The sequence below is a fragment of the Mesocricetus auratus genome, unplaced genomic scaffold (assembly GCF_017639785.1).
Source record: "Mesocricetus auratus isolate SY011 unplaced genomic scaffold, BCM_Maur_2.0 Super-Scaffold_100676, whole genome shotgun sequence".
In the NCBI taxonomy this organism is placed as follows: domain Eukaryota; kingdom Metazoa; phylum Chordata; class Mammalia; order Rodentia; family Cricetidae; genus Mesocricetus; species Mesocricetus auratus.
The window spans coordinates 127,757,093-127,784,784 of NW_024429266.1; the positions used below are offsets into that span (position 1 = coordinate 127,757,093).

The 27,692-nt window shown below is 40.2% G+C and overlaps 1 protein-coding gene across 2 annotated transcripts in view; it reads left to right on the plus strand.

Annotated features, from left to right (window-relative positions):
- Nucleotides 1-27,692, plus strand: part of Tnip3 (TNFAIP3 interacting protein 3) — a 112,282-nt gene that overhangs the window by 52,722 nt on the left and 31,868 nt on the right. For both annotated transcript variants that reach the window (XM_040738853.1, XM_040738854.1), the window contains 7 exons: nt 5,941-6,021; nt 9,035-9,112; nt 11,935-12,000; nt 13,104-13,202; nt 15,422-15,550; nt 20,155-20,271; nt 24,921-24,981. In XM_040738853.1, coding sequence (XP_040594787.1) covers nt 5,941-6,021; nt 9,035-9,112; nt 11,935-12,000; nt 13,104-13,202; nt 15,422-15,550; nt 20,155-20,271; nt 24,921-24,981 — 631 coding nt within the window. The remainder of the gene's footprint in view (nt 1-5,940; nt 6,022-9,034; nt 9,113-11,934; nt 12,001-13,103; nt 13,203-15,421; nt 15,551-20,154; nt 20,272-24,920; nt 24,982-27,692) is intronic.

Consider the following 27,692-nt stretch of genomic DNA (forward strand, 5'->3'; position numbering starts at 1 on the left):
TATTTCCAGGTTCACTGGAAACTATTTTACAATGAGTTTGGGCAAGCTGTTAGAAAAACAACTCGGGTAACACTGAGGAATGTATATAGCATGAAAACATCCACTTCTACTGAGAGAAGAATTTCAAGACCGTTTCTACCTCATTTTGTACCTTCAGAGAAAAGACAATACCTATGAAATATATAAGTAATATTTTTGTAGGATTTTGAGATAAATAGAAAAAATCTCATATTATTCTTTTTGTTCAAGGAGAAAAGTAAGTACAGTAATTACTTTCTAAAGTACATTTAAGGCCCAGAGAGATTGTTCAGGTTACTTGCTGCCAATGTAAACAACATGAGTTCAATCTCTGGCACCTGAACGGTGGAAAAAGAGAACCAATTTCTGCATGTTGTCCCTTGAACTTCTCTGAGCGCCACACATGTGCCATGTCACACCCACAAGTGAATAAATGCAGCAAAAATTTTAGAGCTCATTTTCATTTGTTAACTAAGCATATATCAGCAAATGCTGGCAAATCTCATGCTAGCATATTTGGAGAGTTTCCTTTTATTCGGGCTCATTTTGATATAAAATTCCCTTGATGTTCAGAAAAGGTCCTTGGTTGCCTCCAGTTGCTTCACCTTTGTGCATACACAGTTTTCAGTGCTTTCATAATGATAGTTAAAATAAGGTCTAATTACTGGTACAGTTTTGAAGGCTTAATTCAGATTCTTTATGTAGCATTTTATTGGGGAAAGTCTCAAATTCACATCGAAATCAAAAGCATTGTATGGTGTGCACTGATATCCCCACTACCTGAATCTGCCATTAACACTTTAATCTACTTACTCATCAAATATTTACACATTTATCACCGTCCTTTCAACCATCAACCAATGTCTGTTTTTTTTTTAGTTATTTCTAAATAACTCAAGAGTTGCACCGAAGAGCTTAGCCTTTCCAACATCCCCAAAACCCATTTCAGAACTGTGTGCATCCATCTCTAACAGGACTCAGAACTTCTCAGAACTCAGTAGTATCCAGGGGCAAGCAAACAGTTGCATGTTTTGGGGGATAGAACTGATTTTTCTTCCTTTTTAGTCTAAGATCCACTTAGCCAGCCTTGAAGCCAATGGCAATGCCTTCTGAGTACACAGACTTAGTTACAGAAAATTTGGAGCCATATGTATTGTGAGGAGTTGTCAGTTCATATGCCAACATATTGCTTCAGCTCCTCACACCTTATAAAGCTCTGTGCAACAGAGGAATTGTCACTGAAGATCATGGTACTACCTTAGAAAGATTTCATATTGGCACGTTTATTTATAATGTTTATTTATTTAATCTCAAGCAAGATTCGGGAAGATATTTTAAGGATTTATACAGAGTTAAAACATTATTGATCTAAAACTGAAGTGTGGATGGGTATGTGCTCATTTACAAGTTGAATGTGTATGTTAAGGTAGAAAAGCTCCATAAAGATGTGTTGACATTCCTACTTGATCCCCTTTGGTTTGCTGGTAAAACATACAACTCTCTGTGTCTCTGAATCTCACAGTGTTCTGAGAAACAGAGACAAGCTAGGACTTCCTGTAAAAAGCTGATACAGGGACAGATCCATTTCTGGGTATACTCCCCTGTACCTTGAATGTATTATGCTATTTTCATTTCTAAACAATAAATACCAGCCCCTTCAAAAGGATTGCATATGAGGAGCAAGGTAGCAAACCATGATGTTAAGTGATTAGGTGAATGAGTAGTAAAATACCTAGAGAGCACAATGGATAATGCTCTGAAGGAAAGGAACTTTTGCTAAGTTGTGGAATACTGAGAGACAATTAAACATGAATGTTTCAAATGTTTCATAGACTACAGACTAGTCAATGAAAGCTAGCTATTTTTCCTCTATGTAAAGCACAGCAAAAACTACAAATGTGTAATCAAAATAGAGGGAAACTTTGTTCCCACATTGCATGGGAAACTTGTTCCAGATTCCCCAGACAGAAGAGTTACCTTTAATAAAATGAGAGAGATAAAACTCTGCAAGAGTGCTAGGAAAAGGAAGACTTATTCACTATAACTGGGAGTGTAAACAGGAACAGCCACTGTGAAAATCAGTGTGAGGGTTCCTCAGAAAAGTAAAAGGGAAATACAATATGATCTAGCTATACCAATCTTGGATACTAACTTAACACACCTCAGACACTTTCTCAGCCATGTTTACTGCTACCCTGTTCACAATGACTAGCAAATGGAAGGATAAAGAAACCATGTAAATACACAATAGAATTTTATGTACCCCCCACACACAATAACATCCTGTCATTCTGGGTGAAATGGATTTGGAAATCATCATGTTAAACAAAAATTGGCCAAACTCAGACACATACCTCTTGTTTTACTTCATGTGCAGGTTCTAGTTTCATGTCTCTATTTGATTGTGTGTTTTTATGTGTGTATTCACATGTATGTTTGGAGAGAGAATCTCAAAAGCATAAAAAAAGGAAGAAGAGAACTTAAGGGCTGGAAGAGGGGAGAGACAAAGGGAATGGAATATATGTGAGGTAGAATTTGAGAGAGAGTTATTTGTGGAGGATAAAGTGCATTAGAAACTAGAGGAATGGAGTATGGGGAGAACAGTGGGAGAGGATGATGAATACGAACAAATTGAAGTGACTTATATGGATAACAATGCCCTAAGGAAACATTATTTCATATGGAAACTTAACATTTTAATATTTATAAAGAAGAGTTATGCTTCCACTCTAAGTCAGAAGGGATGTCACTGGGGATTCTGTGCAGATGAGGAACATGAGCTTTAAAGTCTCACAGTAGCTACTGTGCTGATTGATAGTGGGAATGGAGCAGGGGGAGGGGTGCAGGAGGGTAATCAGGGAAGGCCTTTGGGTCTTTCAATACAATGAGGGCTTGCTGTCAGTCCAGAGACTCTAAGCATCTTAAATAAGGCAACATCACTAGTGACTAATGGGACTAACAAATAACAGGGATTGGGTACTGTTATACATAGTCTCAAAAGTATTCCCATGAATAAAATGTGTAAGCCCCAATTCTGAGCAAATTATAAAAAGGCGTATTTATTCCATTGCCACTTCAGTCATCAGTCATCAAGCTGAGAATTTTCTAGGTTTTTGTGAAAATACAAAGCTATTGTTTGAGGTCAAACAGTCTAGAAAATGTTCATAGATACTGAAGACAGTCACTGAGATCCAAAGAGGAGTTACAGGTGATTCCAAGATTTGGCATGTGGAGAGCAAATTTTCATTAATTACAATGGGGGAAATGAGTCTTATGAGGGAGTCGGGAAATAGGTTTAGACACATATAAACAGGGGTGACTCTGAAACATCCCCAACTGAGATGACAACATGGCTATTAACATGGGGTGTTGGAGTTGGTGAGTTAGATCTTGATCAACTGGTTCTTAAATATGTTGATTGGCATAAGATATTTCATTTTTTTTATTTAGGTTAGAAACAATCTTGTTTCACATGTCAATCCCAGGTCCCTCTCCCTCCCCTCCCCCCCACCCTCCCCACCAGGTCCCCCAGTTCTCCACCCAATCTCCACTCGGATCATCAAGGAGGGTGAGGCCTTCTATGGTGTATATCCAGTAACTGTCATTTCATCCAGGGCAGGGCCAAGAGTCCCAGCTGAGAGAGCCTCCCATATTGTGGCATGGGCATACAAAGTCGATTTGTACGTCAGAGATAAATACTACCCAAGGCCCCATAGATTACCTAGGCCTCCTCACTGACACCCACATTCAGGGGTTTTGGGTCAGTCCCATGCTTTCCACACAGCCATCAATCTGGAGTCCAAGAGCTCCCCCTTGTTCAGGTCAACTGTTTCTGTGGTTAAACCAGCCCAGTCTTAACTCCTTTGACCATCAGTTCTCTCTTTCTGACATTGGATTCTAGTTCAGTTCAGTGTTTGTCTGTGAGTATCTGCCTCTGCTTTCATCAGTCGCTGGATAAAGGTTCTGTTTCCTAGACTCTGGCAGTGGAATTGTATGTTGGCACTTGCCTAATTCATGTCTAAAATTTATAAATGAGTGAGTACATACCATGTTTCTCTTTTTGTGATTGGATTTCCTCCCTCAGGATGGTTCCTTCTAGTGCCATCCATTTGCCTGCAAATTTCATTTTTTTTTTCCGCTGAATAGTACTCCATTGTGTAAATGTACCACATTTTCTCTATCCACTCTTCAATTGAGGGGCATCTAGGTTGCTTCCTGGCTATTACAAATAATGCTGCTATGAACATAGTGGAACAGACATCCTTGTTGTATGAATGTGCATTTTTTGGTATATGCCTAAGTGTGTAATTGCTGGGTCTGTGGTAGACTGATTCCCATTTTCCTGAGGAATCTGCATACTGATTTCTAGAGTGGCTGTACAAGTCGGCACTCCCACCAGCAGTGTAGGAGTGTTCCCCTCTCCCCCACATCCTCTCCAGCATAATCTGTCATTGGTGTTTTTTATTTTAGCCATTCTGTCAGGAGTGAGATGGTATCTCAGGGTTGTTTTGATTTGCATTTCCAGGATGGCTAGCGATGTTGAGCACTTTCTCAAGTGTCTCTCAGCCATTTTAGACTCCTCTATTGAAAACTCTCTATTTAGTTCTGCAGCCCACTTTCTAATTGGGTCCTTTGCTGTTTTGGAGACTTGCTTCTTGAGTTCTTTGTAAATTTTGGAGATCATCCCTCTGTCAGATGTGAGGTTAGTGAATATCTTTTCCCAATCTGTGGGGTGCCTTTTTGTCTTGCTGACTGTGTCCTTTGCCTTACAGAAACTTCTCAGTTTCAGGAGGTCCCATTTATTAATTGTTGATCTCATTGTCTGTGCTACTGGAGTTATGTTCAGGAAGCTTTCTCCTGTACCAATTCTTTCAAGAGTGCCTCCCACTTTCTCTTCTAACAGGTTCAGTATGGCTGGGTTTATGTTGAGGTCTTTGATCCATTTGGACTTACATTTTGTGCAAGGTGATAGACATGGATCTATGCGCATTCTTCTACATGCCAGAATCCAGTTATGCCAACACCATTTGTTGAAGATGCTTTCTTTTTACCATTGTATATTTTTAGCTTCTTTGTCGAAAATCAGATGTTCATGCATGTATGGGTTAATATCAAGGCGTTTGATTCAATTCCATTGGTCTACCTGTCTATTTGTGTGCCAATACCAAACTGTTTTCAGGACTACAGCTCTATTATAGAGCTTGAAGTCAGGGATGGCAATGCCTCCAGATGTTGCTTTGTTGAATAAGGTTGGTTGTTTTGGCTATCCTGGGTCTTTTGTTTTTCCATACAAAGTTGATTACTGTTCTTTCATGGTCTGTGAAGAATTGTGCTGGGATTTTAATGGGGATTGCATTAAATCTATATATTGCTTTCGGTAAGATTGCCATTTTTACTATGTTGATCCTACCTACCCAAGAGCATGGGAGATCTTCCGACCTTCTGGTGTCTTCTTTAATTTCTTTCTTTAAAGACTCAGAGTTTTTGCTATACAGGTCTTTCACTGCCAGAAAATCATACCTGTAGGAAACAAGAAATCAAGATGTCGAAGAAAATCAAGAGTGACCTAACTGTTCTGGGAAATATAATAGATTTATGGCAGTTAGGCCACTGAAGAAAGGCTAGGTTTGACCCAGACATTCTGGGGGGACATCCTGCAGTGGGAGAAACTGCTCTTAAAGGCAGAAGCACAATTTACATACATAGCAAGACTAATCTGCTCCAAATCTTAGTCACAGTCTGCCTACTTGAGACACCCTGGGAAATCCCTGTTACATGGAAGCCAATGAAAGTTAAAATAGAATCTCTCCCCTTGCCTCCTTGTCCTGTGTGATTAGCATAGAGTCACTTCTGCTAATGAGAACTAGTTGTTATCTTTTGTCACAAGTTAACAGAGACAAATGATTTTGTTTTCTTTCCAAGACTCTCAGAAAAACAGCTTGCTGGTCTTCCCAGGACACGGCTACATTGAGTGCTGCAGGAATTAACATGGAACATGAGGAGGTAAGGACATGTGTTAGGATGAAGTGGGCACTGGGAAGCAAGAACACAACAGTAGATTAAAGAACAGCAATAGCTGAGCTCCTTCTTCAGCTAAGACCTGCTCTGTATTGTAGCCAGTATTACCTGACATATGAAAGGTCCCTGGTAACCCTTTGAACTTACTGGGCTAAGCTGCTTCTACTGAATGACATCTGCAGATTCCTTTCACTATGTCATCATGTGCTTTAAATTTTGCTCTTATGCAGAAGAGCTTAATTCAATGTCAAATTTAAAAGGAATACTATAAAGATGTGGTTACAAGTAGAATATTTAGCAGTAAATGACTTGAAGTGTTAATATATTCAATTGATGCTATAATTTTGTTCAGTTACTACAATAAAATTCACTACTTCAATGAATTAAGTATTATACTTTCTTAATGTTTTATTGGTTTATTTTGAATGTTGCATACCCACATGCCACAGAGAGAATATGGAGGCCAGAAGACTACCTGTTAGAGTCAGCCTTCTCCTTCTACTATGTGGGTCCCGGGGAACAAGCTTGCTTATTTGTCTCTGTGGCCTGAGCTATTAATTACTCACTTAGCTAACTTGCTGGATTTTATTAAATTCCTTTTAAAGAGATAAACAAGATATAATGAGAAACTAAGTGGAATTCATTTGTTCTTTCCGATATTTAATTTGCTGCATTACAACTTGAATGTCTTAGCAGTTGATATAAATACTTTGATAGAGGAAGTAATACCCAGACATTTTCAACACAGGCTGCGTTCTACAGAAAATAATAATAAGGAATTGTTCAGAAGGAATAATTGTTTCATAAGTAAGCCCTTCCTAGAACCCAATAGCTAAATATCTTTGTATGTACTGTGACACCCAATGCCTTTGCGAGCAACCCAAAAGGAAAACAAATACCCACAAAAACTCATTCCAAATATGAATTACTTTATGTTTCATTGACTCTGCTCGGTTTTAGCATGCGCCCAAGGCATACAAACCATGGTACAATGCTGACGAACCTCTGGAGAAATGCCTGGTGATACATTTCTTCCACAAACCCTTCCTAACTGTTCTGTTCTCTAGCATCTCCTCTCCATGCCCCCTGTTAAAATTACTGTTTCAGAATCTTGGAAGCTGGTACTCCTCTGGTTGTTTGATACATTTTCTTAAATATTTAGAACAGAAATCTTTTTTTCTTTAAATTAGAAACAATCTTATTTTATATATCAATTCCAGTTCCCTTTCCTTCCCATCCTTCCTTGCCCTTCCACTGACCCTCATCCCATCCCTCTTCTGTTCCATAGAAAGGGGGTCATCAAAGTCTTTCTTCGCATCGTTTGGAGAGGACCTAGGGCCTCCCCTATGTGTCTAGGCTGAGAGAGTATCCCTTTATGGGGAATGGGCTACCAATGTCCGTTCGTGCACTAGGAATAAGTACTGTTTCATCACCAGAAGCCCCATAGACTGCCCAGACCTCCTAACTAACACCCACATTCAGGGGGCCTATAGAATAGACTATGCAAATGTTTGCTACTCACAATTCTTGCATCACAAAAAGGATGTTTTAGTGGACAAAAAGTTCACATTTCTTAGCATGATGTTAGATACTAGGAAACTTACCGTTAGCGGGAATTGTGAATCTCTCTGACTGGAATAGTGCTCAGAGCACTTTCCACTTCACGGCTCTCCTGTGATGTTGTCGCACTGTTGGAGAGAATCACTAGTTTAGAATCAACCTCAGGGCACTTCTGCCTTGCTAAGCTCAGAGTGAGCTGTGTTAAGACAGGCTTATACAACTTTCCATATCAAGGACACTTCATGTTTTATAAGTTCTAATCCACGATAGGTCTGATTTCTTAGAATCATCCCCCAAAAGACAAAGTTCAATCATAATGCCTGACATTGCAGCCCTTTAGGTTTTGACGTCACCCTTCCGATTTAGTCAAATGCTTCTTGAGGTAATGAGTTTGTGTATAACACCATTTATTGAATAACAGAAGGCTGTTCTTAAAATGTGGTCTGATGGGAATACAACTCTAAATTAAGAGAAGTTTAAAAACAAAGAACACCATCAATTCTGTGTAAGGTGTTATCTACCCCTGAAACACTGAGATGTAAATAAGTTAGAAAACTAGTTGTATACATTGTTTCCAATGAGAAAAGTCCTTGAAATCCCAAAATGATTGCCAAATAGTTGCTTCCTTCTACCACTTTTGATGAAGACCCATAAGTCTGGATAATGTTTCTTAGTTGTTCATGAATGGCTTTAGGGGGTGTGGTTCATGGTAACTATTGTGCCTGAAACTGAGCATAGAATTCAGGACTGATCACCCAGTTCATTGAGTTCCTTAACAACTTGGATGGGATGTGCATAGACTAGTGAGTTACAGCAAGGAAGCAATTTTTTTCCTGTGAGCTTTCCTGGAGCTGGTCCATTTGCGAGATGGCAGGAAGTTTCTAGAACTTTAACCCCTTCCCTGGGGGAAAGGTAACTGAAGACAAAAGTTATTAGTTCTCATTATGTCATAATTTATTACTAGTCTAAACTGGTATTCTAGTACCCTGCCTAAAAAGGCTGAGTAAAATACACACAGACATATAATCTCTGTCCACTTCTGTAAAATATTTGTACTATGGCCAAAGAGGCAGTAAATTTATTCATAATTTGTTATCAGTTTGATGCATTTTAACTGTATGTATTAGTCTTGCTTACTTACAGTTTATTGGTGGGTTGTTTTAGTAAGTAATTAAAATAAATGAATAGTCGATAATGTATTACACTGATACAACAGCTTGTTACTGCGATCTATTAAGTACTGGGACTCAAACTTGGTACCTTGTGCACACTAAGCATATGCTGTATCAAAAAGACACCTATCTCCTACCCTTATATGAAACTTTTTTTTTTTACAGAACACAAGATTTGGCTAGATATGACGTTTTTGAAGAACAGAATGCTTTCTCTTTATTTTATAAACTATTTAATCTCAACCTTTTGCTTTCTTTAATTCAAGGGTGTTCCATCCAGAAGAAAGGACTTGACAAATTCTCTTGAACAAAAGATAAAGCGCTTGGAAAAACAGAGGCAGGAGGTAATGTGAACATATGGGATAAAACCACACAGCCATGTATTAAGCCTGAGAATAAAACAAGGTATCCTTAATTTCTTTTATCTCTGTCATCAATTCACAGTATGTATCTCTAGAATACTGGACTACACTGCTTTAAGAAGAGAAAGCTTTTAGAAATCATGGTTTGTGCTATGATGAATGAAAAGGTGTTGATGCTAGGAATGTGGCAGTTATAACCCTACATTCCCAAGGGTTGATATTTTCACCTCTTGCATCATGGAAGCTTATCACCTCTGACCTTGCAAAGCGGCATATAATGAGAGTTGAGCTATTAAAAGCTTATGTACAGTGGATTTCAATTCAGTGTCTTCCTGAGCTGGGCACCTAAATGAACGTGGGTTCTAAAACACTGTCTTTCTGGCTGCAGAGATGGCTCAGTGGTTAAGATACAAGTTCATGTGGCACCCACATGATAGTTCATAGTCACCTGTAACCCAATTTTAGGGGATCCTTTACCTTCTTCTGACCACCGAGGGCAGTTGGCATGCATGGGGTTCATATACATGCAGGCCAAACACGAAAACACATAAAATAAAAATTAAAAATTAATCTTGAAAAAGCACATAAGGCACATTGCCTTAGAAAAAAGATGATTTCTAAAATGTTAGTGGGAATTAGCAGATGCTGTCAGCGGCACTGTTGCTGTATTCCTCATCTAATGGTTACTAGGATTCCTTCCTCTTCTTGACTAACCAGGTAAAGAGCAAAGCAGATACATCACCCATTGGGTTCGTTGGCTGAATCATTCTGTGCATTTCATCTCCCTTGTTTTCCCCTTCAGCACCTTCTACTCCTCTTTGATGCTGGATAGTACTTCCTCCTGAAAAATCACTAAACTGTTGCAGAATAATGCCAATATGGCTATTATACAGCTGAATGCTAAGTAACTGTAAGAGTTTGCACCACAAGAATTATCTAATGGCTGCCACTTTGGACTAGGTTTTTGTTGCTGTTGTTGTTTTGTTTTTGTTGCATGTAGGTAGAAGTTTTATATTTTTTGGGCATGGTAACTACCTTCTTGATGTCTGCCTCATGCTGCAAACTGTTGAGATTTTTTTTAAACACAGAATTGTGAACTTCTCTTACAAAAAAAATGAAATGCAGACCAGGATTGTAGGGGGTTATTTCTTCCTTCTGCTTAGCAAAAAGTTTTAACTGTGTTTCTAACCCTAATGACAAAAACTGTTACTCATGAAAACCCATAGGTTCAGAAAGATTTCATTGTCCCTTCATCCAGGATGACTTGAAAATATGTCTACAGACTGTAAAAATGGTTCAGTGGTTAAGAGCAATGACTGTTCTTTCAGGGGACTCAAGTTCCATTCCCAGCATCCACATGGCAGTTTACAACTACCTTTACAACTCTGTTCTATTTCCAGGGTACCCAACACCCTCACATAGACATACATGCAAGCAAAACACCAATGCACATAAAATAAGAACAAGTAAATTATAAAAAACGAAGCAAGCAAATAATAATACAATTAATTTTTTAAATGTCTACCTCCTAAAGCATGTCACTGCAAGCAAATGGCTGCCAATTAATAGAGTTTGGACTTCAAGATAAATTCTTTGAAAAATATGTCATAAGAATTCATTATAATAGCCATAGTAAACAAACAAGAAAAATATGGAAAGAGACCTTCATATAATAATAATTCTTACAAAATAAGTACAAAGTTTTATCAGATTCTGGTTACATTAATCAAAGATGAAAACTAAAATAAGTAAGAAAATTTGAAAATTTCTAATAAATGACTTAGCTGACTTGTCAAGTAATGATTTAACATTTAATAATTTTTTTTGTTCATGAACCAGTTATGAAACAGGAAAATGTGTTCATCTAAATGGCCAGCAGGAGTGCTGTGAGGGATACAGCCCAGCACTACCACTTACAGCTTTAGTTTGCAGGGACCACCACTCAGAGGAAGACAGATTGGCTTCACCCCAGAAAAGAATTCAGTCGGATGAGCCTGTATGAACTGGAGTCTATCACAGAGGAAGTTAGACTTAAGCAAGGGGTTAAGAGGACAAGAAACTCTCAGGGAAAGAATAAGATACCCTCCATAATGTGGGTATGGGTTCCTCACAAGAGAGCTGTGCTTACTCTCCCAGTGGTAGCCACTCATATTATTTTGGTGACTGGTGACTCAAGGGCTACATAGAAAAATCATCAGTGTCATGTGTCCCGTGTCCTGCTCCCCTCCCCCGCCGCCACCCAGTCTTGTTTTGATAAGAGAGGTTACAAGATGGTGATTGAAGTTCCCTAAATAGACTGTATTCTAATAAAATAAACAGTGGATCATAAGGTTTGTACAGAAGAACCTAAGACATGCATTGTACTGTAAATTGGGTTTCTAGGGAGGTTACTAGATAGCTGGGTTTACAGCTGAGCAGAGAGGAAAGCCATTCACACTCAGGCCTGGAGCAGAGAGGAAAGCCATTCACACTCAGGCCTGGAGCATGTTTTATGGCTGTTTGAACAATCTGACTGGATCCCTCTCTATGTAAAAGGAAATTTGTCTTTATATTAATTCTTTACAGTAAACATTGGAGGTCTTCACTTAGACTAACTGATGAGAAAGAGGCTCCCACCAGACTCTGGGGTGACGGGTTCCTCTGCTACCCATGCCTTCACAATTCTCTCTTTCTAGCCTGCCTCAAAACCATCCAAAACTTGATAGTTCTGCCTTCATTCATGGTTCAAGCAATTACCTCATGTTTTGTAAACTACCAAATGTGTGGAAATCTTTTGTTGAATCACCAAATCTTAATAATTTTAGCTCCTGGAAGTCAATCAACAATGGGACCAACAATTCCGAAATATGAAAGAGCTATATGAAAGGAAGGTAAGAAACTCATCATTAGGATTATCCTTAATCCTAGTAGAATCACAAGCGATTTTGTGGATCCCTAACTTGCAAATGAGAGACCAAGTTTTATCATCACTTTCGGCATGAGGATGGATATGTCAGTCAGTTGCTGAGAATGTATCCTGGGTTCTGTGCAAGTGTTCCCATGAGTGCTTCCAGCTCTGAGTTGTCACTGAGGCTTAGGTCCGGTCAGTGAAAAGTCCACCAGAGAATCAGCTGTCTTCCATCCATAGAGAATCAGTGACAACAGCCAGAGTGGAAAGGAAATGTCCCCTTCTGCTTTCTTTAACGCACATGCATATGGAGAAGCGTCTTAGCCAGAAAGGAACCGTTGGGGGAAAGTTTTCTTTAACAGATTAAAGTCGTTATTATATGAAAGCACTCCATTTTCACAAAAGGCAGAATACAGGAAGTAAATTTCCCTAAATAATTCAGAATGGAGAAAACAGACCACAGTAATGCAAGAATGCTTCCATTTTCCTCCTCATTTGATACTCAGAATTAAATTTGGAAGCAGGAAGATAGGGTCCCACAGCAGTAGTTTGGATACCTTGTTGTATCCATCCTGACTCCAAATTTTAACGACAGTGTTCCCAGAAAGTAGGTTTTTGCAGCTTCCTAGAATGGCCAGTGAACCCAGAGAAAAGCACAGGCACAATTGTCAAACTGAAGGAAGCTAGCACAGGACGATAGCAGATACCCGGCCCAGCGAGTTTGCCCTTAGTAGAGGGCTCTAGCCACTTCCTGACCACCTGCGAGTTTTTCTTGCCCCCAGCGTCCCAGAGGCCAGAACCATCTGGAGAACTAGAGCAGGGCTCTGGCTCCCCCATCCTTTGGAAGTGGGGGGAGTTTGGAGAAAGGAGAAGGGAGCGGAGAGGCGAGATGCCATTAGGAAGGAAAGTGGATGCTTTTGTGTAGAGCAAGCTCCCTTTAAAATGCAAACATGCTGATGTGTCTTAGGGAAGAGCTCTTCCTTGGGGGACTTCCTGGGTGGGGTGGGGCGCCTGTATTCCCAAGCGCACTGGGCTAGACCTTGGTGTGACTGTCTGCAACTGTCTCCCTCCGATGACCCCCCTAAGGTCCTGGAGCTGAAAACGAAACTGGCGGCCACAGAAGATATCCACACCCTAGAGAAGGAACAGAAACAAAGCGTGACAGAGGGCGACAGGCAGCTAGAGGTGGGTGGCCAGCAACTAGCCTCTAGTTAAGCAAGACAAAGTGGTGAATAACAACTCCCTTGGGAGTGACGCACAGGCTCAGTGCACCGGGGTGAGTGGGGGGTGGGGATGGGGACTGTGTGTTGCCTTCAGTGACCGGAAATTAAAGGCTGATTGGGTGAGAACCTTTCAGGGCTTTTCAGCTTCTCCTGAGACTTTTATTGCTACTGACAAAGTCCCACTAAATCTCCCAGGAGTGCTAGCTCTCTTGCTCAGAACTGGCTAATGACCCCAAACTGGCCTTGAATCTGCTTTCTCCAGCCTAAGTGTCCCAAGTGCTGGAATGCCAGAACTACTTCACCACACCCGGGTACACAGAACACTTTAAAAACCACTTCTCACTCATTATCTCATTCCCTATCCTGAGCCCAGCCTTGAACAGGTCAGCCCTGAGAACATGGGGACCTGAACCCAGGCAATGAGAGGGGTTTCTTCTGATGCAGGCGTTTTCCTCAGTCGTTGGAATTTATGGGGTGTATAAAAGCAGGATGCTAATTCTAATGACAGCTCTCTGAAAATATAGTAAGAATAAAAACAAGTGAACGTATTCTCGTGGGAAGTCTTGCTGCTGTCATTGTGAGGAACCAACAATGTATTTAAACATGCAGAAGTCTGACAATGCTGTTAACAGAGCTTCTAGGGTGAAAGTCAGGGTCCCTGACTTGCAATCAGCCACTGTCCTGAATAGGCAAATTAAAGAAACGATCGAGAAAAGCAGAGAGAGGAGATTTAGTCCTTGTACCCACAATTGGGAAGAATGACGATAAAGTGGTCCAGTGACCTCCAAGTTCACCTTCAGGATCCTGAGATGAGGGTCAGTTTTAAATGGAGGTGAAGAGGGGCCCACCACTGAGCAATCCTGGTCATTGCATGGTTCTTGCCAGATACTGTTACTTTCCTGTTTTAGTCTGCCCTGTAAGATGATCAGACAAAATATCAGCACCCCACAAAATCTCTTTGGCTAGCAACAGGCTTCATTTCCAGCCTGAGACTCCTGGGGAAATCCCAAATCCTTGGGGCGTTCATTATTTTAACAGTCTCAGAGTCAACGGGAGGGCACCAGTGTCTCTCTGAATATCCTCTCTCCTGCCAGGAGCAATACCTCACATAACCAATAACCCAGGTTTGCTTTCCTTACTGAGGTTTCAGTCAGGGTGAACCAGGAAATAGGGTTGTGACAAACCCCCTTTCTGTCACGCAGCACATACTCACTGCCTTATCCAGCTACACCCTAGCTTGGAATTTCAGTAACGTTTTCCTCGTGAACATGGGAACTTTTCCTAGATATAATATAATCAGATTCTTTTAACTTTTGCTAAATTAGAAAATGATTGACTCATCTAAGAGCATAGGCTCAGTCTATTAAAATAAGCAGTAATGAGATGTTTTCATTTTTAAAGAAAATAAAATACCTAAAGTTGGTTTCTTAAATTTAATAACTATATTGGAATGTGACTAAAATAGCATTTGAATTCCTGAGTTAGCTATTTCTCCTCTCGAGTGCTATTCTACAGTATTTATTTTTCTAGACTGGATTCTCATTAAGGATCCAATTTACTTCACCAAAATTTGCTATTTTCTGTACAAAACAAAGAGCTGAGAGACACAAATCAGGGCTTTCAGTTACGGGGAGCTTCTTGCAGATTGTCTGAGGCACTGAGGCATGATGACAGTTGGAAGGCTGGATTTCTGTCTTTTCATGATAGTTGTGACAATGCTGTGCTCTGAATATCTATTTGCAGTGAAGGTTCTTATTTATCTAAAACTTATTGTCCTTGTCTCTGGTATAGAATAGTGCAGGACTGGCCTTGGGCTATTTAGTATCAGTTTATTTCAATGACTTTTTCCTGTTTTCTTTTTAGGCTTTTTAAATGTTCTTAACCAGTCCCTAAGAACAGAAAGTAGAATGTTCTGCAGACTGATTTGACTATTGAATGTGAGCATTCGGGTTTAAAATGATTTTTTTTCCTCTGGGATCACCATAGTATTGCTAAGTTTTGATGAAGGAAAATACGTCCAGCAACCCTATCCTTCACTCCAAGAATACTGATCAAAGGCATGGTAGAGAAAACCTTGAAGGTCCTGTTTGCTGAAGTTTGGGGCCTGACTGTCTGCCAGTTTCTTAGAATTCTCTTTGGTAGTTTTTTATTTGGGTCGTGTTTTCTTTTCTCTTTCTTCAGAAGGAAAAGGAAAGCCTATGGGAAGAATTGCAAGCGCTGCAGAAGGAGAATAAGCTGCTGAAGGAGAGCAATGCTCTCGCAAATAGGAAGAAAGAACATTATGCGTGTGAAATCAAACGACTCAATAAGGTAACAGAACAGGTGAAGCATGGAGGGTAAAATGATAGCCACAGCAGAGGACCTGCTGGGTCACAACAGAACCTGCAGGCACAGTGTGCTTGTCTTGCATCTCCCGAGGACATACTGTCTGATTTACACAGAACAAAGTTATAGACATCAGTAAGAGTGTTTTTAAGAACCATATGACGGCACTGGGTGTTTGTGAACAATAACATATCTCTTGGTCAACCACAAAAGCTTCCTGAGGAAGCAAGCCTTGCTTTAAAAGATGGCTGTGAAGCTGGGTGTGATGCATGCATGATGAGTAGAAGCATGCTTAGGGTCAGATTCAAGGCTGAGATGTCTGGAATCGGGGGATCCAGCCTGAATCCACTGGTGACAGAGGAAGGAATAGCCAAATTCAGAGACCAAACAAATTGTTTTAAAAAGATGATGATGAATATGTGAGTGTGTATATATGTTTCTCTCTGTGTGTATGTGTGTATATATATATATGTACATGTATATATGTACGTCTTATATATGTGCACGTGTGATATGTGCATGTACATATGTGTGTATATCTACATATATGCATGTGTATATGTATATGTGGGCATATGTTTGTATATATGTGTATATGTATGTGTGGGTTGATTAATAGACTAATGTAATAGTCTGAGGAATAAGAACAGTCATTCAACACAAAAACATAAACCCCTTACTGCTGTTTTTCTAAGAGCTAAGCCAAGTAAACATAGGCATGTTGAAATATATGGATGAGTTGAGATCTACATTACTCAATTAGAGACTTCATGTCCAAGGTAACAGAAATGATCCTTCTACAGCAAAGGAGAACAACAGATGGCCTGAAAAATTGCTCAATCCCAGAACTTTGGACTACATGCCAGCCCATGCTCTTCAAAGAGCCCGGGGAAGATGTGTGCTACTGTCATTGACAGGATGCCTACAAGCCAGTTTCTGCTTTAGGTCTGTTTGTAGCACGAGTCATTCTTCAAGAGAAAACAAAAAGGTAAAGAAAGACTTCCAAACTGTCTCTTATCCTTCAGAGAGAAAGAAAGTGTTCAGACACAAAGTTTCAGGGAGAATGTTCATCTTTTCCCTCTTATGCTCCACTGGAAAAATTATTCCACAAGAATCAGAGGTAGTGTGATAACTGCAATTATGTGTGAAGTTCTAGTTCATTTGCCATATGAAGGCAAAACAGGTTCATTTCTGCATATGAAGGCAAAAACGGACAGACAAACAAACAAGCCCCCAAATCCAAACAAACAAAAACCAAAACAGAACAAAAACTCAAGCAATGAAAACCCTGTACATAGGAACAGCCAAGCATTTTGTATTTTGTTTCATTTCCATGTGCATGCTGTTTTTCTGCTATTGGTAATTGTGGTTGGTAGAACATTTTTAAATTTAGAGAAATAGGCAGCTGTGATGCACAACTGTAATCTCTGTACCTGGGAGGCAGAGGCAAGAGGATCTTCTGTAGGTTCAAGGCCAGCCTGATCTCTCAGGCTAGGTCCAGGCCAGACAGGTGTGTCTCTATAGAAAACAAGTGACTTTATAATTTGGTACATAGAAACATAAAAAATCATTGAGAGAAAATAATCCTAATTAAAGCCATGTCTTTACAAAAATAAGATCTTTTCAAAGAATATTTTTCTTTCCATCCCAATTAAAATTATATGTTCTCCAGATACAACCTTTAATTTTTTTCTTGGCATTTATTATTGCTACCAGTACATAATAATGTTTAACATTCATCATCTCTTCTCTGTTGATCTACTATTGCTTGTGAGCTCCTTGAGTTAGGCTTGAGCATGGTAGGAAACCTGGTGACCACAGTAAATACCATGTGTGGGCATAGGGCATGTAAGGATTCACAAATACGCCTTATTTCTCTTTAAATAGAAGAAAAAATAAAGTTTTAGATAGAAAGCATATCATGTATTAATATTTATTCCTAGAGCAAAGAAGCTATAAAATACAGTTTTACTATGTATCTTCATAGATAAAAGACTTAGTAAAAGAAAAAAAAAGCCTGTTACAGATCCCAAAAAAGCCTGCTACAGGTGAACATGCTGCTCTGATGCTCTGATATTTTCTGCTTTGGTCATTAAAGTTTCTTGAGTGTCTAGAATAGGGTCTTTGTTCTTTAAATGTTTACTGAACAGTGAAAGGATGAATAGATCAGTAAGTCTACAATACATGCAATAACTAATATTTGGCCTGAGAGCCATCATTTAACAGGTACCACATTAACACAACATGTAGCATTGCTTATGATTCACAATAAAGAACATATAAGAATACTTAAAACCTCGAAAGATTTCATCCCACACTGCTCAACTGAAACTCCCTTAAAAACCTGGATATAAGGTGACAGTTTCTGAGGTTTTTCTCATTGATTTAGCATAGGTATTGGTATCTAATAAGATTCACATTATTACTACTGCAATTATTACTATTGGAATTAAATTTGTTTATTTTTATTTATATGTGTGCCCCTGTCTGTCTTTATATGCACCATGTGTATGAACTGCCCTCAGATCCCAGAAGAGGGCACTAGGTCTCCTAAAGCTAGAGTTACAGGTACTTGGGATTAGACTGATTTGAGTGCTGGGAACTAAACCCCAGGGCTCTTAAGAAGTTTTCAGACACTTGGATTTGATGATGAATAGTTTTATCTTTTACTACTGTAATAAATATGGAGATGCTTTGTGTAACCTCAGAGCCAGAATTTTGGGTCAGCCTTTAGCTTCCTGCTAACCTACTCACTCAGCAGGGACACAGCGTTAAGAATGAGAACAGGAACAGACAGTTCCACAAGTAATTAATATGAGCTTTTCAAAAGCGTGCTTGTACTTACTTCCGTTGATTTGCTTGGAAGAAAATACCCAAGGATTTTGCCAATATCAAGTTCTTACAGAAATGTTAGATAGTCAACCAGAGTAAGAACTGAAATGAGTTAGCTAGCGCCATCCTGTGCAAACTTGCCTTGCCTGCACCCTCATCGTTTCAGAAATGGATGGATTGTTTAGTGTATCAGAACTGATAGTGACAATGACTAATCTAGAACAGGTTCAAGGCAGTTGGAAAGCACCAACAAATGTTGATTCAACTCATATTTCATTCATGACTCATTCTAAAATTTCCTCAATAGCATTGAGGGGTAAACCAGGAAATTAAAATGAAGTATCTATAGAAGTAGTCTAGTTGCGGTTACCGGGCATTACATTGGCACATCTTATCTTTGTCATTCATTCATGTCACCCTTTCTGGATCCTCTCTCCTATCTTTCACATAGCTGAAAATTATGCTCAACTTTCCTAGTATTTCCTAGAATTATGTAACTTTTACATATTACAAAAGGACTGAGTGCCACTTCTGTTTCATACTCATAAGGACCCCCAACACCACCATAAACAACTAAGTTAAGAGAAAACCCAACTTATTTACTAACTTTGTTCCTTCTGGAAGAAGAAGAAAAAAAGTTTCACATGCAAGGTTTTGAAATTTACGATCCTATCGGGCTAGATGGTATGTGTGTATTCTAAGACATACTTTTAGGAAATTCCCGGTCCGACAATGTCTGTTCAAGATTTCAAGCTGGCTCTTCCTTCCTGCCTTTATGGCCATACTGGGTAGTAGTGGGGAGAGTGCACTGCCACAGAGAACATCCACTGACCTCACTAAGCTTTGTAAGCTGTTCACAGAGGAAATGAATTGATAAACCTCTGGGACAAACCCTTTCTATGCTAGAGTGCTTGACTGACGCATAAGCTGTCAAACTGTGGTGCTGAGGACACTCATGGACGAGAGTGTCTATCACAACGTTGAAAATCATTTTTGTTAAACTCATCATGAATTGTAAGTCTCCAAACAAGAGTTAATGTTCTTGCAGAATCTAAGGTTGAGCACAAAGCACTCCAGGTTAGTGGTAAAGGCTAAATTTCTCTTTGCCTCCTCATCCCATGGCGAAATCATAACATTGTATGTAGCACATACCATTCCACACAGTCCTGAACACATAAATATTTTGATGAAATATAAATATGGCTGTTTAGCTCAGGGACTGGAGTGCTGGAAAATGACAGAACAAAAGAGAAACGCAGCAGGGCCTGGAGGCAGTGGTTGTACAAATGGCCACATGGTATGGACTTCCTTGGAGATATAGGATGATTATACACTCGTGTTCTTGGATTCCCCCATTAGACCTGTGGATTCAGAAGAGCTAAAGACAGTGCCTAGCAACATATATCTGCTCTCTTTGATGCTCCAAAATTTGAGTAACACAGACAGAAACTACTCTAGAGGGAAACAGAGACTCTGCAGAGAAGGACCTCACTCTGCTCTTGTCTTTTCTTAGCAAGGTGACAGAACAGCCAGCAGTAATGCCCTTCAACATGATGAAGGTTGAATAACAGCACACTATCATCATGGGGAAGACAGAGACTTGGAAAATGTTCAGAAAAGTAAAAAGAAAAAACAGCAAGTCAGCCTCATAGCTACTCAGCATTAGAAAAGAAAGGCTTCCTCTTGTACTGGAGGGGTTGTAACAGTTATGAAAGAACTACTAAGGTCATCAACAGTGTGCTTCATCTTTGACACAGGCTCTTCAGGATGCCTTGACAATTGGGAGCTCTTCCCTTTTGGAGGGCTCAAAGAAGTATAAAGGCAGGTGCAGCCATGCAGAGATGAGAACAAAGGTGGAAAGCCACAAGCAGCAGGTAAGAGCCAGCGTGATCATTGGGGGGGGGGGGAACACAGGGATCACTGTTCATGTTCCTTTGGACATGACTGTATGTCTTTCAATTAAAAAATAAAGATTTTCTTATTTAGTTAGGGTTATTCCATTTTAAAATTTGATGGGAAAAATGGAGATGGGTTATTTCAGCCTCACTGTTCATAGAAGGATTCATAAAAGAGGGAATTGAATTTCAGATGGGCTAAGTAGCTTTACCCAGGATTACTCGGTCAACAGAGTGGCAACTGGATTACTCTGGTGTGAAGTTCTGTCAGCAATGAGTCTCGAGAGTCTCATGTAGATATGGTGGATTTCTACAACACTATTAACTCAAACTCTGGACCATTTCAGAGAATGGTAGCTGTAGAACCATTTCATTCCACTGTAGCTGCTCACCAGTAAGTGTAGTGTTTTGTTTTTATTTAATGGCATTTATTTATTTCTATGTGTATGTGTAGAAATCACATAGATTTTGTGGAAATCAGAGGAGCACTTTCAGGAGTTGATTTTCTTTTTCCACTTTGTGGATCTTGGACGTTGAACTCAGGTATTCAGACTTAGAGGCAGACACCTTTACCTACTAAGTCATCCTGCAGGTCCCAGGAAGTTTCATTTAAAAAAGAATCCTTCTTATTTATGTACTCACCAGCAATCAGGCTAGCTTGACTTCTCCCATCTTTGTGTAGAGGACATTTTGCCTATAGTCATTAGCTTCATCCTCCCACTACCTTAGTCTCTCTCTCAAGCTTACCAAGTGGACTTTGTTACTACATCATAGGAAAGAGACCATCTGCAAATTGAACTGTAAAGTTTGGTCTTCCTTCCCAGAAAATACAAGTATCTGGATAAGTAGTTAGTTCAGGTTTGAGGCATACTGTGGCAGATATACATTGGTTCAAATACCAAAGAGCTCATCTCTTTTGTGTTTGGATGACTCTATCATTACTGTCCTTAATTTACATTTTACCCTTTTTTTCTAATTGAATAACTGCAACTGTCACATCACCAAATGCTACATGAAATATGTGTGGTATATGGAATTTAGTGGCTTCACTTAGGATCTATTTCCAGTTAGCTGTGTTTTAGAACTTGAAATAGTGTTCAGACATTAACCCCCCCCCCCCCCAATGAATACACTGACTCTGGCCAGTGGTCCATGATGGAAGATAGAACAAAATAATAAGTAAGGACAAGTTTTAAAAGCATACACGCTGCTTTACGTCTGCTCTCCTAATGTGTGTTCAAGAATAAAGATTGGTAAACTGGCCCTCTGAACAACCAAAGATGAAATTATAATCATAGGTATCTCTATATCCACTGGAATATTCATGAACCGAAACCAAGAATGCTTTAGTTTGGAAAAGCACAGATAGTAACTTTAAAAATCTAATTTAAATACGTAGCACGAAAAATAAGTTCTCAGTTCCTGCTGGATAGACTGAATTCTCAGACATAGGTTAGAACAAAGAACCTTTGCCTTTGCCAAGTATATGTGTGTTCTTTTTTTAGTTTCCTTCTTTTTTTTTTTCAAACAGCTAGCTCTTTTGAATTCTGGTGATTGACACTCAGTATTTAAGAGGTATTACTGGGGATGAAATCATCTCCATACATTCTTATAAGGAGATAGAAACTACTAGAAATTCCTTTTAGCTTAAGTGTAGTAAAGAATTACCCAGGGACTATTTATTAAATAAGAGTTCTTCTGATTTTTTCTTATAATATTTATCTTGGTAGAATTGTGAGTTTAACTACTTACTTTGTAAATATAGGCAAATTGTTCTGAAGCTTTTTTCTTTGAAGGGCCATAATGGAATGTACCTGCCTTCCAAGGCATACATATTTCTAAATGCCATGCATATGACTAGTGAAATCCCAGGTGTTCTTCAGTGGAGTTCCAGAGTTAATGGAACTGGTGCACTTTCAAAGAAGCAGGTTTCATGATGAGCATATTAAATGCAAGGAAGTTAAGTGTAATACAATATATTAAAAGTAGACTACTGTGATGAGTAAATACTGATGTTAATTTTAAAAATGTAGCAATGTCACCTTTCTATTAATTTTGAATTTAATATACAATGTAAAGGATTATTTTATATTTTCATAAACACATCCATGTCTGCCCCTTCTTTACCTGTTTCCCTCTTCCTGGTATTCTTCCTCTCAGGTTCTTCTCTGCTGGTAGATGCTTCCTTGTTCTCAGATGCTTCCCTGCTCCCAGATGCTCCCCTCCTCTCACATGCTTCCCTGCCCTCAGATGTTTCCCTCCTCTCAGATGCTCCCCTCCTCTCAGATGCTTCCCTCCTCTCAGATGCTCCCCTCCTCTCAGATGCTTCCCTGCTGTTGGATGCTTCCTTGCTCTCAGATGCTTCCCTGCTCCCAGATGCTCCCCTCCTCTCAGATGCTTCCCTCCTCTCAGATGCTCCCCTCCTCTCAGATGCTCCCCTCCTCTCAGATGCTCCCCTCCTCTCAGATGCTCCCCTCCTCTCAGATGCTTCCCTGCTGTTGGATGCTTCCCTGCTCTCAGATGCTTCCCTGCTCCCAGATGCTCCCCTCCTCTCAGATGCTTCCCTGCTGTTGGATGCTCCCCTCCTCTCAGATGCTTCCCTGCTGTTGGATGCTTCCCTCCTCTCAGATGCTTCCCTGCTATCAGATGCTTCCCTCCTCTCAGATGCTTCCCTCCTCTCAGATGCTCCCCTCCTCTCAGATGCTCCCCTCCTCTCAGATGCTCCCCTCCTCTCAGATGCTTCCCTACTGTTGGATGCTTCCCTGCTCTCAGATGCTTCCCTGCTCCCAGATGCTTCCCTCCTCTCAGATGCTTCCCTCCTCTCAGATGCTCCCCTCCTCTCAGATGCTTCCCTGCTATCAGATGTTTCCCTCCTCTCAGATGCTTCCCTGCTACCAGATGCTTCCCTCCTCTCAGATGCTCCCCTCCTCTCAGATGCTTCCCTGCTATCAGATGTTTCCCTCCTCTCAGATGCTTCCCTGCTACCAGATGCTTCCCTCCTCTCAGATGCTTCCCTCCTCTCAGATGCTCCCCTCCTCTCAGATGCTTCCCTGCTCCCAGATGCTTCCCTCCTCGCAGATGCTTCCCTGCTCTCAGATGCTTCCCTCCTCTCAGATGCTTTCCTGCTCTCAGATGCTTCCCTCCTCAGATGCTTACCTGCTGTCGGATGCTTCCCTGCTCTCAGATGCTTCCCTGCTCTCAGATGCTTCCCTCCTCGCAGATGCTTCTTTGCTGTCGGATGCTTCCATCCTCTCAGATGCTTCCCTGTTCTCAGATGCTTCCCTGCTCTCAGATGCTTCACTCCTCTCATGTCCCATGTATTCATATTAACCCCATAGGCTTTCTACCTCTATCCTTTCTTCCTTAAGATTTCTTTCTCTCCTCTCATGACCTCCTTTCTATTTTATTATCTTACACACACACACTCTTACCTTAAGTAATTTGATTTATACTTACAATAACCAGAACATTTTACTTGAAAATGGTACAATGTCTTTCAATAAGGAAGTATCATTTATTCAATGCAGCTGGCTTATTCCCTGATAATCAACATTTAAGTGTAAACTTAGCAGGGAATTTAAGTGAGGAAAATGTCTAATCCATGTAGTGTAACCACTGGGCAATGTAGAGACTACCTTTTGCATAGCATCAGCATGAGGGAAGCTTTGTCCTGCTTTGCCACCTGAACTTCTGTTGGCTGCATTCCCAAGATACCTACAGGTTCTTTTGCAATCCATTAGAAAATATTAAATTTGTATTTTGTTCTGGGATTTCTTATTATCTGCAAATGAAGGTTTTAAAAATAGTATTTATTGACAGTAATATGTTCTATTTAATTTTCAAGATATACTGAGTTTTCTCCAGAGATCCAAACACATTTCAAGACAGAGAGAGGGAGAGAAAGGAAGGGGTTCTTCTAGATACCGTCTGTTGCTATGATAAAACACTGGCTGAAACCAACTTGGGGAGGAGGGCTTTATTTGGTTTAAACATATGCATCACTGTTCATCATTGGAGGAAGCCATATTGGGAGCACAGGACAGGAACCTAGAGGCAGGAACTCAAGCTGAGATCATGAATGAATGCTGCACACTCCCCATGGCATGCACAGACGGCTTTCTGATACATCCCGGGACCACTTGCCCAGGGGTGGCACTGCACACAGTAATCTAGGCCCTCCCACTCCAATTATTAATGCCCTGCAGATATGCTTACATGTCATTCTGATAGAAGCAATTCCTCAGTTGAGATGCCCTCTGCTCCTGCGATTCTACTTTATATCAAGTTCACAAAAATTAACCAAGACAGAAACGAGAGAGGTTGGAGGAGGGAGGAAAGAAAAGAGAAGAAAAAGAAGTAAGGGGGGGAAGAGGGAAAGAAGGGAAGGGGAGGAGGACAGAGACAGAAAATGTACAATTTGCAAGTCACAGGAACTCTAGTAAGGAACATGCAGAAGGGTCGGGGGGGGGGGGGTAAGATGAGGAAGATTTGCATAGGTTTGTATCAAAATGACTGTTTTAGCGTATTGGTTGTGTAGTAAAATCCACAGAGTATAATTATATCCTAATGTGCCATGATGCTTTTTTGAAGTCTGTGATTCTACAACAGTTCTTTCTTTTTCCTCACAGCCAGATTATCAGTGGAATGCTCTTAACCAGCTTCCTCCACATGTGCAGTACAAGGCACATGGTAAGACCACAGTTTTAATTGGCATTCTTACATGTTTACATACTAATGGGAGCTTTGGGGGAATGCCTACTCAATCTGTTTGTACAAGGAAAAGACTTCCTGTGAAGTCACACAACTCTAATTTGGTGGTCTGTGGTGAACTCCTTCAGACAATGTTAAGATGCTGAAAGAAATGTGTGCCTCTATTTCTCTCTTCTGCTCCTATTCCATACTCAGAGTCAGAGACTTAGAAATGAAAACTTTAAGTAGAGCCATATACAGTAACATCAACAGCACTTTGATTCTACCTCCAAGGTCAGATACAAACCCACAGCACAGGAAGATTCAAGGCAATCTGTTGTTCATTTGTTTTGAGATGTGGTCCCTTGTAGACCAATAGCTTCATACTCACTCTGTAACTGAAGATGAGCTTAACTCCTGGTCCTGCTGTAATGTCCTAAGAGCCAGGATTACAGGTATGGATCACCAAGTCCAGCAAAGCAGATGCTTCAAATGTCCTTGCCATACAAAAGAATCCCAAAGCTCAGAGCGGGTTTCCCTTGGAATGCAAGGCCAGATTCCAAGGAACCATTCTGTTTGGCCAGAGTTACTCACAACACCCACTGTGCATAGTGCTAGAAAAGTACTAAATGCCATCTGCAAAATACTCAAAACTGAAAGTGCCTGTAAGTTTCATGTTTCTTTGTTTTACTAGTCTACTCCTTCTTCTAGAATCAGCCTTACTGATTCTGCCTTGTTTGAACAGTGCTTTTAGGCCACCTACGAGTGGGTAGTATGAACTGAGTTGTAAGTAGAGTGCCTCTTTTATTCTCATCCATTTAAAGCCTTCTATGACACACACTGACTCCACCTTGTCCATTTTCAGAGATGTGGATTTTTCTAGAAACCTCATGATAAGCTCTGTAATTTCAACATGTACTTGAAATGTTAGCAACTTAATTCAAAGCTAGATAATTTTAATTTTTAATATGCTCCAACCCTCCAGCTCTTTGATCTGCAGTGCACATAGCTCTCTCTCAGCCCAACATCAATCCATGCCCATGGGTCTCGGTGGCAAATATCCTATGTTCTTGGCATCTCTAATATCGTGGAGTCTCTATAGTTACAATCACAGCTTCACATTATGGTCTCTGAAGACCTCCTTGCAGGGACTTGGATCCTGCCATACTTTGCCTGGCCTCAGCTGCCCTTTGAAACCACGGAATGGAGCAGGACTCCACAACACTTACAACCTTATCTGTCATGCCTCTAACCCAACACCATATGGATGACACTGCCAAGGTCTGTGTCCATCACTAAATGTAACCTGGAATGCTTGGGTCACTGTTCCATCAGCTTCTATGCTCTGAGCTTGGGAAAGCTCTCTCCTGAGCTTCTACTTCTGAAGAAAGGAGACTCTCTCTCAGGTACTTTCCCAGTTCAGGCTTTCTCCTTTCCTGTAAATTTGAATCTTTATAAATTGGAGCCTTTAATGAGTGGATCTTATCTTGAAGTCACATGTGTTGCTCCGGTGCTGACTGCCACCTTTCTTATTAGTGGAGTTATTCTCCTGAACAATCATAGCTGCTTTGTTGTCTGCACTCTATGTGAAACGGCAAGTCTGGTCACATCCCCTTCCTCAACCAAACAAATTAGTCTATTGTCTTTAAATTCAGCTTCACTCAAGTTCTCAGGACACAGGGAGAATGTAGTCACATTCTTTGCTAAAACATCCCATGAATGCCTCCTAATCCTCTTCTGATAGAGCATCATTGTCTTTATTTTTCTTAGCAGTTTTGTTTCCCAAGTTCCCAGAAAAATGGCCATTAAGCTCTCCCCTGGGATTCTAGGGCTTTTGTTATCCAGAGCACCAAACTACTGTGTGTCTGAGTGATAACACAGCTTCAGAAACCTAAGAACCACACTATGTTTACCTAGAACTCCTCCATTTCTCTTCTAGGTACTAATTTTTGCATTAGTTTCTCTTCTGTTGCGATAAAATGTTCTGACAAAAGAAATTAAAAAGGAAGGGTTTATCTGAGCTCACAGTTGGAGGGTATACTGTGTAATTATGGAGAAGTCACAGTGACAGGAGTGCATGACAGCTTCCCACATTGCATCCGGTCAATAAGCAGAGACAGAAATGATATGTGTGTTGCCCCTCAATTCCCTTTCTCCATTTTTGCACAGGATCCCATCTAGGCAAAGGTGCCACCCACAGTGAGCACTTCTTTCTATCTCAATGTAATCAAAAGAATCTCCACAGGCTTACCTGAGTAGGAATTCTATAATAAAATATCATATATGTGTATATATATATATATATATCAGACAACTAAGTACACTTTTGTTGTGCTTTGCTTTCTGCTACTGATAGATTACAAATATAACCAGTAAGTTTTTTGTGTTCCTTCCATAATGGAGAAATTTGTTAGAAAGGCATATTGTTAACCAGCATCATTGCATAATGTCTGTAGTTTTGAAGTTCACTGAATTGCTACATGGTATAATTCTCTACTTTCTACTGATCTGCAATGAAAATAAGATATTATCTCCATGTGCTACAGTTCTAGTCAGTAGAAAATACAATACTATAGAGAATTCATTAATCAGTTATTTATACAATACTACCACAGTCCTCCTAAGCCAATGAGAGGTGGCTCAGAGGTTAAGAGCACCGACTGCTCTTCCAGGGGTCCTGAGTTCTATTCCCAGCAACCACATGGTGGCTC